Source organism: Atheta coriaria, unplaced genomic scaffold (assembly GCF_025399875.1).
Source record: "Atheta coriaria isolate IRGN ID8LTWV9N9 unplaced genomic scaffold, Caltech_Dcor_3.1 hic_scaffold_5_pilon, whole genome shotgun sequence".
NCBI lineage: Eukaryota > Metazoa > Arthropoda > Insecta > Coleoptera > Staphylinidae > Dalotia > Dalotia coriaria.
In genome coordinates, this window is record NW_027045447.1 from 3,655,264 (window position 1) to 3,674,800 (window position 19,537).

General features: G+C 42.0%; 1 protein-coding gene across 2 annotated transcripts in view; it reads left to right on the forward strand.

The window, feature by feature from the left end:
* The window catches only part of Tmtc2 (Transmembrane O-mannosyltransferase targeting cadherins 2), a 60,872-nt gene that overhangs the window by 11,045 nt on the left and 30,290 nt on the right, over positions 1 to 19,537 (forward strand). For both annotated transcript variants that reach the window (XM_065302989.1, XM_065302988.1), the window contains 2 exons: positions 1,064 to 1,178; positions 18,033 to 18,118. In XM_065302989.1, the coding sequence (XP_065159061.1) occupies positions 1,064 to 1,178; positions 18,033 to 18,118 (201 nt within the window). The remainder of the gene's footprint in view (positions 1 to 1,063; positions 1,179 to 18,032; positions 18,119 to 19,537) is intronic.

Below are 19,537 nucleotides of genomic sequence, written 5' to 3' on the forward strand. Positions count from 1 at the left end.
TGAAGGATATATCTCGCACCCGCTGGGCGTTTCAACATCGCGTGTCGGCGCCGTAATCTATTTACAAGTCTCGCGCTATGTCAGAATCTGTTTGACTTACTGCAAACGCGTCAGAAACTGATGGCAGATAGTATCGTACAAATACAATTGTTTACCTTGAAAGCAGCAAAAAAATAACATCAATTGAAGGTAATTTTTAGATGATTTATGAATATTGTTTTTTATTATCCCGGTACGCGGATAATAATTTGATATAATTTCGATTCGTGATCAATGCCATCTGTGCAAATTGCGCGGTGCGGGTCATTACATGCACGACGTATCGAAAAATAACTACGCCGAGCACGCTCTGTCGATGGCGGCGATGAAAACTAAAACGCAATGCTGCTGCCCCACTCGACCGCAATTGCATTCTGATATAATCGTCGCTAATGCAAGCTGACGTAATGACTAAACATTGTTTGCCATCGTCCCGGGGACCTGGCATTCCGGCTGTAGTTACATTTCGTGCGTCCGTGTCCGTTTTTCGCTTTAATTTGTTCTCTCTTCAGCATGTTGGTCATACTCTGTTATTACTATTAGGTAGTAGAATGTGTGTTATTTTTTTTAACATTGCTTTGATAATCCGGGTGGGCAATGCGCCTAATTGTCAATGTGCGATTGGATAATTTCAGATTTGAATTCGTGGTTTGTGTTGGATTTCCAGCCGCAGGACGCAAATAAACTTTTAACTTTTAGCTTTTAACTTGCATTCCGGTTGCGCTTGCCTTTGATGTTGGCTTGGTCGGCAAGTCCGCAAAAGCTCAACACGCAACTATTTCAATTAACGATAAATTACGTTCTGTACTTGCTTATTGAACATCTTTTGTGGTTTCCATTCTGTTCTTCTATTCTTATACTCGGGTTTATTTGGTGAAGAGTTCGAACCAAGCACAATGAAAGCTTTGAAGTAAATTCATATGGATGATAGATATATTTTCATAAAAGTGCCAACTGCTCCTGACCTATACCATCCTTTATTAATATTAATTTTCGTATTAATTTATTTCACTTTATGTTTTAGCTTACGGTAACCTAGGCAGTGTGTTGAACAGTCAAGGAAGGATAACGGAAGCACAATGGGCGTACCGAAAAGCTCTGGAGCACCGACCCAACATGGCCGACGTCCACTATAATCTGTAAGTCCTATTTACTGTATATATTTTACCTAAAAAGGTATACACGTACACACATACACGACGCATATTTTAGCCGCGGGTTGTGGCGGTCGCTATTCATTCGTTTTCACTTAATTTCGATATAATTAAGGTTTCTGTGGCCGGCACGGTTCTCGGACCCAACCGCGCATTCACGTCCAGCCCCAACTACTAGACATACACAGAGTTACTACCTACGCACGGAAGGAAGAGCGTTTGAGTTGTGTTTGTTTGTGTTTGTGCAAGCAGGAGTCGGGCTTCGGGCATGATACTGCTTATTATAAATCCATTACCATCGGACCATAATGGGGACAGCTGCACAAGCACGAAAAGCACAAAAAAGCGAGAGAAAATCGCTGTGTGGCCCAGGAACGACGCACGGGCGTTTTGCGTCTGTTGCCGAAAGGGAGGCGATAAATAAAAACGATTTATTCGACTCGGGGCGAACGTACACGATGCGCTCCAATACATCAGTACGCTGTACACGTGTACGTACGGTATGTGCACGTGTAGTAGGAATAGGAAGCTGCAAATGTATGCAGCGCTTGGCTGGGATAAGTTTTATGTCTGTTGCGCGAATAGTTCGGGTTTAACGCGCTACCGAAAGCTCGAAAGCTTAGGTGAGGCTAGGTCGCGCGAAATGGCGGCGCATTCGATTCGAAAAAGCGTTTATGCGTGTACGGCTGTGTTTCCACATGTTTAACACAACATTGATTGGAATCATTGGATGCACACTGTTTACAAAATAGGCCACAAAATACACTCAAATGCATTGAAATACATTTTATACAGGGTCTTATCAAAACAGACGTAACATATATTTTGTAATTTTTATTATGTTTGAAGATTGATAGTTTTTTCTATGTAAATTATGACATTTCCGACATTTACAAGGGTTGCAACATTGCAAGTTGCGCATTTGTTTGCCAGTACATGTGTTGTACATTTCGAGTATCCTGCACTGAAGCCCTCCCCGGTTTTGCGTCTGCTTGCGTTTTCTTTTTTTATTGGAAGCATAAATCATTTAACCAGAATGAGTTATGACGGGCGCGCACATCCGCCATATATGTATTTATATCTTAAGCGCTTATCTTCTCTCTGATTGTGCCAGCAATGATAGCGTTTTGATTAATAGCTGGGTGCCGTCGTCCCGTCGTCCGACCAGAGTTTGTGTTCGGGCAGCTCGTCCTTCTCGTCCCCGTCTTGTCGTCGAGCATATCATAATAAAATTCTTCGGCGCGATTAGGCGCCTCGCGTGCCACACTCGACGTTTTTGCGCGTCTTGTAATTAGATTATAATCAATCAAAATATTTCCTCTAATAATATTTTTTCACTGCTAGCACAACGTGTAGTAGACGCCTCGAGGATCCTTCGTGTTCATCTTCTCAATGAAAAGTGTTTTTTTGCTTGAAGTGAGCATAAAACCAACAAAAACTTAATGCTTTTGCTGAAATCCTGCTCGGGTACGATCAAGAATGAGCAAGCGTGGAGCACCGAACCATTGCCGACATTCGAGCGGCGAGGATAGCATAGTAATAGAGTAATAAAAGTAGATTTGATTTGAGTTTTGCTCGTGTGCCGGACTGGGAAGACTGCATCTGGACGACGACGCTGGCGTTTGGTCTGGGCGGGTGATACCACTGCAGTGCTTTCTTCGCTTTGAATATGGAAATGAATCAAGGCGTGTGTGCGGCCCGATTAAAGTCGCTATGAATATGAAATGTTGACTTCTGAATGTGGGAGTTTTGTGCGTTTTGCTGGGTGCGGTGTTATTACTGCCCTCGACCGGGTTATATCCCCGATGCTCTTGGACCAATATCCGTGCGGGTAACGCTTGCTCATTGGGGTTCGGACTGAAGCATCAAAACCTCACGATGGCGGCAAATTGAAGTGTATAATATAGACATTTACCCATGGCAGCCCGGGTGGTGGTCAGCTAGGACCTTTTGGATTACATCAAAAGGGTAGTCATCTAAACCCTTCAGTTGTGCCTCAAATTGCTGTTAAAAATTGCTATTGCTAAAAAAAATTGAAAAGTTTTGCTTTTTTAGGGATAGCAATATAAAATTAGCAATCGTGATCGTGGAAGACCCCTGGACTTCCTCCATGCAACTATCCGCGGGTCTTGCCCTAATCACAGGAACCCCCACCATTAATTTGCGCATTAGTAGGTTCTTTTCTTAAATCTTCTAATCTAATCTATTCCCAATAAATTATAACTACTCGCGTGGCATTGAATCAACTTCATTATCGACAATTTATCGGATTAAGTAGGCGACCCCTCTTGTGATTTGCATGAAATAGTTTGCAATTTGTACCATTGTGTGGCTCCCCTCGACGTCCGTCGACTAGGGAGCTTTCTTTATTCGTACCCAATTTGTTTAGGGCTGTTTCGGTTTATTTCTTCTTACAATCTACATCGGCCCACCTATACAGATTTGTCGTATTGTTAGAGCAGTGAATCAGGGCGGTCGGCGTGAGAAGGGGTTTCAATGAAATCAGACGTTGTGGCCTGGCCCTCCTTCGATCTTTACGCCGGTGCAGCCGTTCAGCCGGCTTCAAGTTTGATTGTTATTTGATTGCCTTCGGAATAGTTGAGTGGGCTTTATCTCAGCCCAGATAGTTGGAATGTCCTCTCTTGGCGGTCGACGGCCGTAGCGTAATCTATGCAGGATGCTCCATCGCTGGCGCGCGTATCTCTTCCGCGTGTGGAGCGGGTTGTAACATTAATTGAAGTCTCTCGGAAAGTTATAAATCAGTATTCGGTCAGCGAAATGGCCGCGCTCGCGCGAGCCTCACAATCCGAGCGAAATGCCTTCGCATCGATAAGTTTAGGGCCGAGAGTTGCGGGCGGCAATAAAACCAATCGGTAGCGTTTAAGTTCATCTTTCCTCGCTTCCCGGGGCGCAGCGGGATTTATTCCTATGCGAGGATGTGCGAATTTACCACCCGCCAGAGTCGGGGCGCTTGCAACGAAGGACGACGGAAGACCCCTCATATATAATCAATAGGCGAGATATCCGGCGAGCGTCTGGCCGTAACAGGCCGCAACTAAATCATTACGGACGCGCGCCGCGGCCGCAGCCGCGCTGGTGTTATAGTTAAACGATATTGACTTCTGCGGGAAAGCCAGCCCGGGATCCTTCCTCCCCCGGCATCCTCTTCTCATCCCGGATGATTTGTACAGACGTAATGGGTTTAGCCCGTGTTCTCCCTCACTTTTCTACCGGGGGATCCCTGAAATAGTAAACACTCAAAAGTGTGCTCGGACTTGGACCACCAGTTGGGCTGCAGGTTCATATTTCAAAGCGTTTGAATAGAATTTCAGTGAGACGGCGGAGCCGCAGCCTTCATCGGTTGCCAACCACAAAATGTGCACGGCGCGCACAATGGATTGCGTTGAATAATTGCCACATCAGGTAGTTCAAACAAATCGACGCGAGTGCGGCAGAGCTCAATACACACACCGTTCGCTCGCCTGAACGCCCGGAATTTATCGGGCCCGGTCATCAGAGACAGCGGGTCAAGCCGATATTTACCTCTCTCTCTCTCGACGGAAGCTCTATCAGCAAACAGGCTGCGCCAAAAGTACGCAAAGTTAAATCATTTAGAAGAGCTCATTTATGCTGCATGTGATGCTATTAGCCAATAGTTGTGTCAAAACCACCGCAACATGACCAGCACTACATGTTGTCGAAGGTGTGCAGCTGTATCGCACTGCGCACAATGGGTTGCAATCTAGGTCAGTTTCTGCGGTATATCAGCTGTAGTACATCGCGCGTTCATATGGTACTTGTTTGAGGACTTGGCAGTAATTTTATATACAAATACACTGGAATATCCCGCAGACAACAGGAACCTGCCATCGCTATTGCTGCATAAATAAATTTAGTTTCGCTATCAGTTGCTGCTGGCTGCAACACAACTATTGTTTCCCGGACTATCACTGAAACACTGCTGCCGGAACAGCGGACACATTTGTTTGATTTATATTTCTATACGACGTCAAAATATACTTCACTTTTGCAAATTATGAATTGATATAACTTCTTACTTGATACGCAAATAGAAAACAATAAATTGATGTGGGTAGCTGAGCGCCGCGTCTCGACCAGATTCAATTAACGTGCATTTAATTGATTATTGATGTAGCGTTGGACGGATTAAGTCGAATCCAATCTTTGGTAGTTACCTCACAGTTTGTTGTTGCTGCACTCTCGGTGGATTGTTGTGTGTTTGCGGACGGGTGGATTCAGGCATCTGCGTCGAAGTCGGGTCGAAGCTTCGATACTGATTTCTATTTGGGAAGCTTTCCTTCCCGCTGCAAACTTCGGCGAGTCGAACGTATTACTCGGTAGTAATCCGTTCGGCGGGCGTAATCCCTGCAGTCTCATCAGTTTCTCATCTCAGCGAGATGCCAGTGGAGTCGGCTGCATTATCAGCCACGGTGAATCCCGGCCGCTAATTACCTTCAACTTCGATGCGGGAGAACTCTCGCAGCATGGAGAGATCTCGCAGTTAGTGACTCTTCTACCTCGCAGTGAGCGCTCCACTACTACCGCGGCACTGATCACTGTTTAGTGTTTGTTGTTCTGTGTTGTTTGCTTGAACTTGTTGGTTTGGGCTTGTGGGTCTTTGTCTTCTGCCGCCGTGCCACGACTTTTCGTCTGTTACCCGCCCATCCCTCGTCTCGGTAGAGGGCTTCCGAGGAGAGAAATCAAACAGAGTATAAAGTTTCCGCGCAGCAACAGTGTATACGGTCTGTGTGAAGAAGAGGTCTCAAAGTGTGCGCGGTGTATTAGAGTTCCACCTTTGCTTCCAAACTCTAAACGTATAAATTAGATGTTGACTGTGGCTACAGGCGGCAAGGAATGCCAGCTCGGGGTTTAGGAAGAGACGTGTGTACACATCTCGGTTCGCCGGAGTTCACACACTTGCTCCGGTGTTTCGAGCAATCTTTTCGGTGGGCCCCCCAAGTTGAAAGAGATGAAGAAACTTGGAGAGTTGTGCGGAATTGACTGAAACTTTCCAACTGTTGGAACTGGATTTTTTTCACTTAACCAACGTCATCAATTTTAAATCCCGCGCCAGCCAAAAATGTTTATCTTCAGTTTATGACGCCGTCAAGCTCAGAACTCTGGTGTAAATATTTTGATATTTTGTAATCAGGCCACCGGCGCAGCGACGACGACGACGATGAGTTGATGACCGCACGGTTGGATGCCTGAAGTGGAGCGTTGCAGCGTGGTAGTCTGGTTGGAGGCGGATCGTGGGTGGCAGTGGGGGGATTATATGCATTCAGCCGTAAAATGCTTGGCGCGACCAGGGCTCGGTAAATAACCTGCAATTTTTACTTTTACGACGCGCGAATTGCCGCGCCGGTTTTCGGTTGATATCAGGCAATCCGGGTCATTTCGTTCGACGAGTCGTTCGCCTCCGTCTCTCCACTTTGGTGGGGCCGCCCGCGTCGTGGATATCTCTTGTACATAAAAACAGCGCGCAGCGAACGCTTTCGAGCGTTCTTCCGGATCGATATTTTCGCTCGCTGGTAGCATGGCGGGGCACAGGACGCGTTCCGACGCGTTCCCGGCTGCGAGTACTCCAACAATCGCTTCCACATTGTTCTATTCGAGATGTTGCGCTGGATCTCGGCATTCGCAGACTCTCAACTGGTTGCCGGTTAACGTTTTCTACCCGCGACAACCACAAGCAGCTATCCAAGCATAGAATGTAAAGAATTTGTTTGAATGAAATCTTCCTTCACGAATTTCTTCACGACCAAGTCATATGCATAAGGATAAAGGAGTCTGATATACGCGGGAGCCACATTTTCCTAGAGATACCCGGAAGGGTTTTGTGCGCCCGCTTTGCAAAAGATACGAAAACGTGGAAAGTCTGAAATCACGATACGCTAATGTGTCGCACGTTAGGATTATGACGATGATGAGATCCCAAGCGAGAGACGACAATGACGACCAATTGCATTGGCGGGATTCTTGCGGTTCTCCTCAAACTTTGAAAGGTAATTGAGCATGAACTAAAGTGAAGAATAGGTTGCTGCTTACTTTCCATTCAAAATCATCTAAGTGTCACAATTCTACCTGAGAAACACATTTAACTACAAAAAAACTTTGCCACATTTACTAAATAATTTAATATATATATATATATATATATATATATATATATATATATATATATATATATATATGATTTTGGTGGAGTTTGCTTGAAATCGTTTTCATTTGGCGGATCTCTTAAGATTTTCTCTTTCGGTCTTTGCTTGTTGTCTCTACTTGATACAACTCTGCGGTTGACGTGACATATTTAAGCATTTTTAATTAGGAGCAACTGCTTCTCAGCGCTGACAACTAGATCCTTCTCTTCCCGGCTTTTTCTCTCTGTCTTTCATACGTGCTGCGTTTACGCTGAAGGAAGTTCGGTGCCACTCCAGTGACTGGATAAATCTTCAGCGTCTTCAACTCTCTGTGGCTCTCCAGCGCGTCTGCTTCCTCTTCTCCTCGTGCAGGCGGCGCTTGTTCATGGTGGCGACCTCATTCCAGCGTCGCCTAATGAAGGAAATTGTGAAAGTTTCGTTTCGCGCGCTGCGGAAGCGAGCGCGGAATGAATTGTTGCGAGAGACGCCAGAACGTTGGATGAGCCATGTAAAAACAGCGAAACGATGGCGCGATGGAAAGAAGAAGCTGATATTTCGTGTTCTCGTGATGCATGAAGGCGTCCCGCTATATTTGCTCGGATTAATTAGAACTGAGCCCGGAAGGGATCCATCTCGTGGTAATTTCAATTACTGCTTTTGCCACAGTCCTTCATCTTCTTCTGGAGGGTTTATAGTCTCCCTACTTCTCCCGGGAGAGGAGAGGAAATAATCAGTAGGAAGTAAATTTTTATTTTCCTCGCCGGTTTTAAACGTTGCTGTTTGATGCTTCGAATCTAAAATGAGCAATTATGTTTAAGTTGCAAAGTAAAGCAAAGAGGTCTTAATTGATATGAGCCTTATTGGCGAGGGTGGAACCCCGGCTTGCATGTTGGAATCCTTAACGGGGAATGCGCTAGTTGAAACAACGATTATTCGAATTTCCCCAAGGCGGAAATCTAATCGGGGTTATCCGATTGTGCATGTTAAACAACTCTCTTTTAAGCTTTTACTCTTCACGTTGCACAAGCCCTTGCGTAATATACCGTCTGTTTGCTCAAGAAATATTTACAAATTCTTCCCTTGGTTTGTATATTCTGGAGGGCCCTGTTTTTGATACCTGGAGACAATAGTGAATAAGCAATACTTGTTTACCTCCCTTGGATTGGCCGTAAAATTATCCTAAACGGCAATTACTTAAAGGCACAGGACGGGCAGGCGGACTTGTTAGAGAAAGTCCTTCGGCCAAATCTCTTTCAATTATCTTAAGTACGTTTAAACGAAAATCAATAGCGCCGAGAGTGCGAGCTTCCAGCCGCTCGCCCGCCTCGAAGAGGGTGTTATCTGGACAGCACTTGTAAGAAGCACTTCGATGTCGGTGTGCGAGTGCGATTGGTGTGAGTTTGCGTGCCGGCGGGGCGTTCGTCGGCTCAAAGAAACATGAAATCACTCTCAATCAATCAGTCATCGGTTTTTGTGTTGCGCCGCCGCCGGCCGAGCGGTGTAAAAGCTTACACGCTGCGTGTGCAAACCGCTCCCGGAGCTGCTATCCTGGCTATCTATATCGCGTCGCGCGGCGCATTTATTGAATGGCTATCAATTTCAAACGACCGCACCTGGACACGGCCGGAATAACTGCTGAATAAATACTATTAGTCCTGGACGCGGACAGCGTTGGACTTGAATGGATCCTATCAGATAATTGATTGCAAACTATATTTTATTTTGAAATGTTTTCATATACAGGGTATTTAATGAAAAAAATTAAGATAATTCCTTTAATAAAGCAACTTGTTTTACTTCCGACTCCTCTCTGCTATTATCACATCCAGGATCGACCAGTTCTCGTTGTTGTAGTTTTATCCGCATGAATACCCGAAGTATATCCTAGATAATTGTACATGTACGCTCGTCCGCGCTGAGTAAACGAGGACACGCATAGTTCAGGACGAGAATAGGATAGAGAAAGTTTTGTAACGATGTAGGGAGATACGTTCAACCGCGGCGAGTCGTTTTGCTATCAGGTTGGGTAGGATAGTTATAGTCGAGCCGGATGAAGCGTTGGGGAGGAGAGGCATGGTCAGGACAGCGGATCGGATCGTACGTCCCGTACGTCCTGTTCGTTCGACGCACATACGACACGCCGGTCGTGTCCACTTTGGACCTGCAGCCTGGGCGCACTATGCAAATTGGATCGAAATTTCCGACCGCCGCTGAAACGAGATTGTTGTTTGTGTGTGCGCTGGAAATTGACGTTGGTTTGCCCAGAGTTGAAATAAACAGCAATTGATTGTGAATGCGCTTGCATAATTTACGCAGGGAGTTTCTTAGAGCGCTAGGTTTTTAGCGTTTTGATGTAACAGAATGCGTTTGGCAACGTCGCACAATGTCGTATTTTTGGGTTTAGAATATGGCGGCTTCCGGTTTTGGGGCTGCAATTTCGACGATCCGTCCCGTACCCGTATAACTTTTCCGCACGTTCGCTCGATGGCGGCGACGCCGGCTTCTGTGGTCGCGCGAAAGGAACCAACGAAGCATGCCGTCGCTCCAAAGAAAAGAACATTTGGCCATTCACAATCGTAATTCTTTTCGTATTTTTACAAAATTTTGCTTGCTTGATTCAATTATCTAAACCAAATAAAATTGTGTTTTTATTGAAAATGTTGACCGTTTGAAAGGTTGAAAGGTCCATTCTTTACCATCTGTGTGCGGGTTGAAGTGGATAAAATAAAGGTCAGAGATAGGCCGCATGCGATGAGATGCGGGCAAAACAAAGGTTTGTTATCACGTATATTACCAATTAGAATAATAAACCTACATTTACGCTGCGATGGTGATGGCGCCGGGCACAAGCTCCGGGCTGGCATTAACGCGACGCGCGCACCTATATATTTTATACAGATAAATTTAATTAAGAGTGTGCCGCCTAACTAAATTACATCGTCGACGAAAGGATAGAAGGGATTATCAAAGGACCTTTTATTTTCGTTGCTGCGGGTACCTGCTAGCCGTGACCGTATGGCATAACCAACGTTTTATTTTATAAATTTGACCTAACTCAATGAACAAGATTAATGTCTAATTTGCTCAACACAAACAGCTTTATATAATTTGACCTAGAAATATCTACCTGTTTTGATTACGGAGATGTTTTGACTTTTTTTGTATTGTTGGTTGGGCGAATGCTGACTGTGATGCCTAAAATACGATTTCGTGGGCATAATTTGCACATTGTATGCGCGAGTATTGTGTCGGGCGCACAATGCCATTCCGCATCGGCTACATAACGACCTATTGTCGAGGCAGTTAATATAAATTGTGGCAATATAGCGTGTTAGTTTCAATTATGCAGATTCGGTTTCTTTGTGCCCATTGGTGGCTTGGAGCCAGCTGCAACCGAATTGATTTGTAGTTGAGATATTTGCATAGGCGCGTAAGCCATAAGCTGTAATTGGCGGTAGTGAACTCCCTCGGCTTCTTGAAATCATACAGGATATACATGTGTGCCCGGCGCATTCACATTTTGGCATTCACATGTCGCAATTGCTGAAATTTGGAAATAAACCAACTAGGAGTGATTTCGTACCGATTATTTGATCTGAATTATCAAATATTGTAAAGAAACGTCCAATTTTGCTTTTTTTGCTTTTTGGTTAATATTGTGCAGATTCAATGTTCAAAAGCAGTGACTGCAATGATTTGCTCCTACAAGCGCTGTTTCCTTAAAAATTTTGAACAAGTCGGGCGCCTAAAGTGTTCCGAGGAAGCACACGCCATAGGGTGTGTTTCTGGAGCAATAATTCATCGACTTAATTATACGTCACTTGAAAATTTATATTTTGTTTCCGCGCGCGCGCGTTTTCTTCGCTTGTTTCTGTTTTTTCTTGTTTATGTCTACCAAAACACAGGGTAGCAATAATAAATAATTTTCTGCAGAAAATATTGATATTCTTCCATGAATGTTGAAAATTGAATTCAAAAATTTCAATTCTTATATGATTCTAATCGAAATTTTGGTTTAATTTTGAAATAATTGAAGAGTCGAAGACGATTTGCACTTGGAAATTAATTAAACATCCGAGACGTTTCAGACTCTTGCGGATGTTATTACAATTTCGATTTGGACGGAAAGCAATCAAGACAAATTGACGATTTGCAGCTGATTTAATTTGTCCAAAAACTTGAATTTTATTTAAGAAAAATGTTTATATATAAAATATCATATCGCAAGCTTTGTTTGCTCCATAAAAATAAATTAAGTAGAATGAGTATTATTATTTTCTATAATTTGCAGAAGAAAGAAACAGCAGTAAATGTTTATTTTTTCTGCCCGAGTTTCTCACCGCGTGTTCGTTTTGCTCGCGTTCATTTTTACGTAGTTGAGTAAGCAACGATTGTATATTTTTCCACACTGCGCTACATTAAAATTATATTTTGCGCACACAGCAATGGAGGCGCTGGCGCAATGAAAAGGAAACGACCTGCGATCAGGAAGATTGAAGAAAGAACTAGCTTTAACGCTGGTGGCCGCCTTTCGCCCATACTTAGTTAGGCAACGCCGGGGCGCTTCGCGAAAGAAACATAAAAAAATACTGTGCGAGGAGTAAACAGTGGAAAAGTTTCGTTTCACCGGGGAATTATGATGAAATCTCCATTCATCATTTCGTTTTTACTTTTTTTCTTGTGTTCATACTTTCTTCTTTATTCTTTCCCGTTGGAGATATTTTATAGGAGTGAGCGTTCCGCAGTCGCCGCTTTCTGTTTCTTTCGTTTTTATGCGCGCCTCGTTTCATATTTTAGTTCTCTTTGTTTTTTTTTGTGTGTGAGCGCGCGCGAAGTTGTGTCCTCGTCGGCGGCTTTTATGTTCGAAGGCCGACGACGACTTGTCGACGTGAGCGGCGACGGCTGCCGCGATCAGGGGCGAGATGAGCAAGGGTGGAATTTTGCAAAGAGACATAATCGAGCAAAATTAATTTTGTTCGTTTGAAGCACAACGTGCAATTTTTTACACGCCACGGTTTTTATTGAGATTTCAGGAAAATCAGATAAGCTGTAAGCAAAATAAGTTTATAACTTGAAAATAAAACAAAATAGTTAAAACAAAACATATTTGTCCCCATTTTTCATAATTATTCTCTAGCAGCACGTTTGCAAAGGCGACGAAGCGTGCAAATATTATAAGACCGCGTGTAACATCTTTACTTTTCGATTTGTTAACACGTCCGAACACGGAACAGAGCGGAACGAAACGAAACTCGCAAACATTAAAACGAAACGCGCGCGCGCGTGCAGTCAGACACAATTTTCCATTGTATTATTCATTCGTCGGCATTCTTATGAATATGCCACCACTGCCACCGTCGCCTACACAGAGTTTCTTATTAAAAACACCAAGTTTTCGTGCCGCACGCTGCAACTTGCTGCGCTCTCTTTTCTTGCCGTGTTTCTTTGGTGCTTTCGTTTGTTTGCACGTTGTTCTATTACACGTGCACGCGTTAGTTTCAAGGGGCGGTTGCATTGTGTACGAAACGTGAACGTGTTGTACGAAAACAAATTGTTTGGAGTGAGGCGACGAAGAGTGCGACGAGTGTGCATGAGAAAAGTTGGGTGTCATAACGAAATTATTAATTTTTAAATCTCACGCAACCTTACATTACTTGACGATGTGGTGAAAAAAAATCCAAATTAAAAAAAAGGGCACCGTGAATGTACCTATAAATAATGTATATATCAATTGCGCATGCGCATCTTTGAGTGTATTTATGATGCACAACACTAATATTTTGCAAAATGTAAGTATTTTACTATTTCATAATATTCCGTGCACAGCCGAGTAAATTGTGAATGCGAACGCATGAATACGTTTCATGCGCGGCATGAATATTTATAACATGTAAACATTTAATGCCAACCGGATCCAGAAATCTACGTAAATCTAAACACACGAGCGCAACCGAAAGCGCAACGCGCACGGCGTGAACACCCGCGTGTTGACATTCGAAACGGTTGGGGTAAATTGTATTCGTTGTAATTTGCCTATTTCATGTTAATCCGGGAATATTATGTACACTAAACAAGTCTTAAGCAAGCTGATAAATTTTGACCTTTCATAAAATAACATTTCCACATTTTCTTTTTCCAAAAAACTAGAAAAATATTTGCTCTCTACATCCGGTTCATTCAATGTATCCTCGAGTCGTGACCCAGTTTGAGCCGACAAAATATGCGTCGCGGCGTCACTGCACATCGCATAACTTTCTCATTAATCAAAAGTATTTGGAAGTTGGTACACATAGAGACGGCCCATCAAAGTCGGCGAGTTAGAGACTGTTACGGAACATTATGAAATATTAATGTGCACGCCAAAGCCGGAGAACACGCGTCGTATAAATATAAATAAAAAGCATTCGCATGCGAAAGAAAGTGTTACGACGTGACAAAATAGATGTCGGACATGCGCACGCCACAATCAAATACAAATCGAATCGTGTAATAATTTGTCGTGATAAGCTCATGTTACAAGTTACATGTTTATTTTTTTATTGGCTCTGAAATTGAGCTGCTTGTGTTGTGTGTCGAATATATTTATTTGTACATTCTTATCTTAATCATAAATTATAACGCAACTATTCGTATTATACTTGAAAATTTGTTTGCGCATTTTGCGAGCTTGATAAATTAATGGAACGAATTAATTAAATTGGATTACGACCGAAATTCGCAAACAAAAGATGCTCGTCAAGCAGAAACGTTTCGCGATTAAAATAAATCCGTAGCAGATGTTTGCACATTTCACAATTCGCAATTCTTCTATGAAAATTAATGAAGATTTATGAAGATTCTTGATTTAATATTTAGCTTAATATCAAGCTGATAAAGATAATTCAAAGGTTTCGTGTTGATGAGGAAGGTACTTTGTGTGTTTAATAACATTTGTACTCGTGGCATGTTGACGCTAAGAAGACTCAAGATGTCGTCTTCCGGACGTAGTCATCGTCATCCGCTAGACGACACGTGCACCAGCAGCCATAGTCTATTCATGTTTATCGTGTGCGTTAAGTTGTCGAGATCCAAGCGGGTTTACGTCGCCGCCGACGCCGCATAGCGAAGGTGCGCCTGCTTGAGTTAAGAGCTGAGCCTCTATCGGTCGGCGGCGGCGGCGGCGGCGGCAAAGTTCGCCTTTCCAAAGTACGAGGATAGTGTTGAATTCTCGCTCGGCGCCTTTGGGGACGAGTTAATAATTAGGAAAAGCGAAATGGGACGCCCGGAATTAAGACGTTTGACATCGTCGAGCACTACAATGAATTATTACGGCCTTAATTAATTAAATACTCGACAAACACGCGATGCCGGTGAATGTGTGTATGTGAAACCGATGGAAATACGAATGTCGTCGGTGTTGGTGGCGGTCGGGTCGTTTTCCCGAGTGTCGACTACAGGAGGAGCACAAAATCGGTGGCGAAATGTAAGATAGAAGACGGTGGAGCATAGTTTCTTCGAAATTGATGTTAATTTGTTTTTTGGAGGAGAAAGTACGAGTTTTAGAAAATATATAAATATAGGACAAGGTAGAAATGTTTACTTTTATATTTGTTGTATTTAGGTAAATAAAATTTGTAAAACTCAAATGTTGTCTTTCACTTTTAACACTAGGAAAGAAAACAAACGTGAAAACGTGTCTTCCTTGGCTTTTCACTCTCACCATTCGGTGCTTATTCATGCGATGTGACGCAAAGGGTCGTCGCGGATAGGGTGCTCAAGGCGAGAGCAAACTCGCCCCCCTTATGTGTTAGGTATGTGAGTTGGTACATTCTTGAACGTGCTTCATGCGTACGACACGAGTGTAATTGCTCGCACGCAACAAAACGCAGAACACTTGAAAAATAAAAGCGCGTGCGAAGGAGTCACCACCATTGGGACGGCAGTTAACGCCGAAGGGTAGTCGAGACCTAGTTGACTTTGAGCACAAGTGTCACGCAGAGTGCGTGGTCACAAAAGTGACTTACTCATGTTGTTCTACTTTAAAAATGCAAAAATTCTACTCATTATTTTCAATTCTGCAAATGGAATAATACAACAAAAGAAATTGTCGCATTGTTCGAGTTTTTCTTTTATATTTTATATTTGAATTCTCTCGTTCGAGGAAAATAAAAATAAAAGTGATTTTTCTGTAAAAAAAAGCAAACATAAAAAATGTTAAGATTTGCTTCGTTCCAAGTTGTATCCTTGAGGAATACGAAAAACATCGAAGGTCTGAATCCGAACAGAAAAGTCACCCCGGAGTGGTAGTGAAAGAGCAACAAAGTGCCGACAAAAAACCAAAACATCAGGGCGCGAGTAACAAGACACGAATAGTCAAACAAAACAAGTTGAACAACACAGAGTGATTAGTCCTATTACTACCCTTAGAGTCAAAGAGCCATTAGCCGAATGTATCAACCTATCGACGTGAAGTAAACAGAATGTTGCAATAACCAATCACATAAATTAAAAATAAAATAATTTATTTTATAACGTGATACATAATTAACTAAAAAGAATAGATTTTTTTGTAACAATGCCACAACCTATATAGTATCATAAACTAAATTGGATTATAAGATTTGGGCGTATATTCTATTTTTGGAATACCTGGTTTATGTGAAAACGTAAAGCCTAGAAACGTGATCCGAATCGCTTCGTTTTTCGCCCAGCAACGGACCTTTTGTCCTTCTGCAGCTGGGAATCACGGATACTCTCCAGTTCTTAGTGAGGGTGGCTCGTTGCCACACACCGTAATGCAGTCTACGCGTTCCTGTTTCTTGTTAGGCGAAGGGTTCTGGTTGCGCACGTTAAAGGGTGTTGTTTTTGCGCCTCTTGTGCGCGTTTGTGTTGTTCTTGTCGCTACAAAGCTTCAAAGTAAAACCGAAACTTGAGAGAAGTAAATGTCAAGGATGGATACAACTACTTTCTACTTTGTGTGGATCTAAACTTCTAAAGCATGCTAACGATGAAAAACATCGAAAACATACTGGAACATTTTTAAAACATGTTTTATTATGCTTAATTTATATAAAAAATTTCCCGTAGATTCAATCCATTGGTCGATATCGCTTTTTATTAACGAGATAACCGCAACCGATCATTTTTGTTGATAAATGCAATAATGTTGAATATAACTGGAATATATAAAACAACATAAAATGTATACTTGACCATTAATATGTTTATTTTTAATATAGAATGTGTAAATTTTATTCAAATTTAATTATAGTTTCCTGTATTGAACTTTTTTATTGTAATTATTAATATTCATTATCAAATACCTCAGATTTTTTCCAAGTAATTTCATTGTTTTACGGTTCAATGCTCTTGCTTTAGATCGAAGAAAAAAACACATTACATTAAAAGTTCGTTGTCGGACGCGCTGGCTCGCAAAATGAGAGGCAACATAATTATGAGCGATAATGAGCGAGTGTAATCCTTAAACATTTTCCTTCTCGTAGAACCAACGCGCTACTCGGTTGTTTTAATGCCGCGAGTCAGGCGAAGCGAGTCCGAACAACCGGCGAAGTTTTTGTTGAAATTACTAAATGAATTTTAAAGCAAAATTAGCGCAGCGCCAATGCAAATATTTGCGAATGCCGTTAAACGCCGCATCTTATCAGCGCGCGAACGTGTCGCGCATATCTAGCCCCAGCGCGAACAAAACCAGGAAGTAAAAAGATTAGCAAATAAACGTTGGGCGAGCATCGTGGTAATAAAAAATTCCAGTAATTTATTATTTAAAAAGGACTTAATGTTCGGATGAATCAAATTTTATAAGAACCCAATAAAAGCAATAATAATCGATTTGATAGCAAATAATACCTGTTTACCTGTAGGGAAAATTATAAAAAATTTAGATAACATGGTAGGAAGAAAAGAGATTTCGTGTACAATTTCATCTCACAAAATTTACATAACAACGAATACGAATGCCTAGCAAACGAAAAATCGAATGGGAAAATGAACATGTTGAGCCAACAAAATTTACAATGGCGATGTTAAAGAAAAGGATTAAATAACCGAATATTCACGAGAGAGCTTTTATGGCGTTCGGCAATAAAACGGCTATTTTTACGCTGCACGGCATTAATTTCGTAAAAGTCACTTATATACTTTTACGGCCACTGATTGCTTTAAAAGAGTTCATTTATAGCCGCGTGTTTGATTGCCACTATAATTTTATAATTAACAATTCATGTTTTATGTGCGTTGCCACTTTCTACAAACTAACAAAATATTCATAGCGCACATTGCTCTGCGGCTATCGCATTAAAATGTTCCAGCATTGTTTTATTTATGAATTGGTAATGAGACTGTTGTATGTTTTTTCTGTTACAATTCGCAGACAGTTATTGACATTTTCTGTGGCTGCGTTTTGTTTGTTTTGGTAGCCCGCTGGCGGTGATCGTGGTGGCGTTTTGTGTTTTTTTTTCGCACGAAATCGATGGAAACAAAACGAGCTGGGAAACTAAAAGGAAATGACGGAAGTCGGAGTCATAACCGATAAGTTATGGCTCGGGGTGAGAATTGATCGTTTTTCACAGCGAAAATAACAGCATTAACTATTATTTCATCTCAGTCTATAGTCCGGTTTGTTATTTAACGCCGAAAACAATTTAATTCATCGTTAACGAAATATTTCTTCTTGTTTCAGTGGAGTGTTATTACAAGGCAAACAACAACTCAAAGATGCCATTGAAAGTTTTCAACGTGCGATACATTTTCGACCATCATTAGCACGTAAGTACTACAATACTAAATCTCATTCATACACAAATTCTTCAAATAGCGGGCTTAAATTCGTGAGGCTTTTCCGCAGAGCTGCCTAAAAGCTTAAACAAAATAGCTTGAGTTTAATCGTCCTTATGTTTTACATTTATTGTCCACATGTCCGCCATGTCGTCGACATTAAGCATTACGTTGCAGGCGCTCACAACCACTCACGGTCGGAGCATTCGGAGGCCAGTAACGCAGTAACAATTCCACTTTCCACATGATGTCAGTAATTCCATTTCTACGTGCTATTACGTACCATTACATGGCATTACTGCGATGGCCGCTGCAGTGCACAAAGAGAAAACTAAATGCGCGCCGGCGGCAAAATGCGAAGGCGACTGATTAATAACCCGTTCATTATTGCTGTTTGTCTGAACTTATTATGGTCATTTAAATTCCTTCAATCTACCGAGCGCCATGTCCACTTGCACACTGACAGTATCCGATATTAACACGTAGTAGGCGCGTGTATGTTGCGAAGGCGCCGGGCAGCAATGCGCGCGTTTTAATGACTTTTATGTGCGGAGTCCACAGCAACTAGCACTAGCAGGATAGTTGGCCAAGCTGTGCGACTGCATCGAACAAACGGCCAAGCAATTATATAAATTAAAAATTCCATTTGGGCCGAGTCCTCGGAGAGCGCTTGGAAAATTACAAAAACAGGAATAGTAACAAATAATTTATTGCGATGTCAGCTGGAAAAAGGATTAAAATGAACAAGAATGCGAATGAAAATAATTACAATGTATTATTAAACGCTTTACAAGTTGTACAAACAGTACCAGTAGTTATTATGTGAATTATTGTAACAATTGAACAAAAATTCTGTATTTTTTAACCTGTAACGTTTTAAAAGGGGTATATATTAAGTATAAAATATAAAGTAAAAGCAGCAAGCGTGTCCGTGCTTCAAGTGCGTTGAGTGGCGTAATAAAAAGATGAAATGATTAAGATTAATTATGTTTTTGTTACACTTTCCTGCCGCGTGCTCACCGGAATACCATCACGAGTTTGCCTTCGCTTTTTCTAAAGCTTCTAATATTTTATGAGCGTATAGAGCTTTGCCGCGTCTCAGAAAATACGAAGTAAACATATTTTTATTATGAAAATAAAGACAAATGATTGTAATTAACTTTTTTCGAACATGCATGATTAATTTTATATGTTTTTGCTTCACATTTACATTAGAACGAAATCAGATTTAAGTGCGAAGTTTATATGTGTGTATTTAATCAACATCTGGTGCACCGTCAACGCCAAACTTGAAATATTGAAGTAAAGTTCAGTATCTTAAGTTCACGAATGCAGTTTGCGAAGCACTTAAACACACTCGTGCACCTATCACTCAAGTGCGCTTTTATTTTCGTTCAAATGCAATGTGAG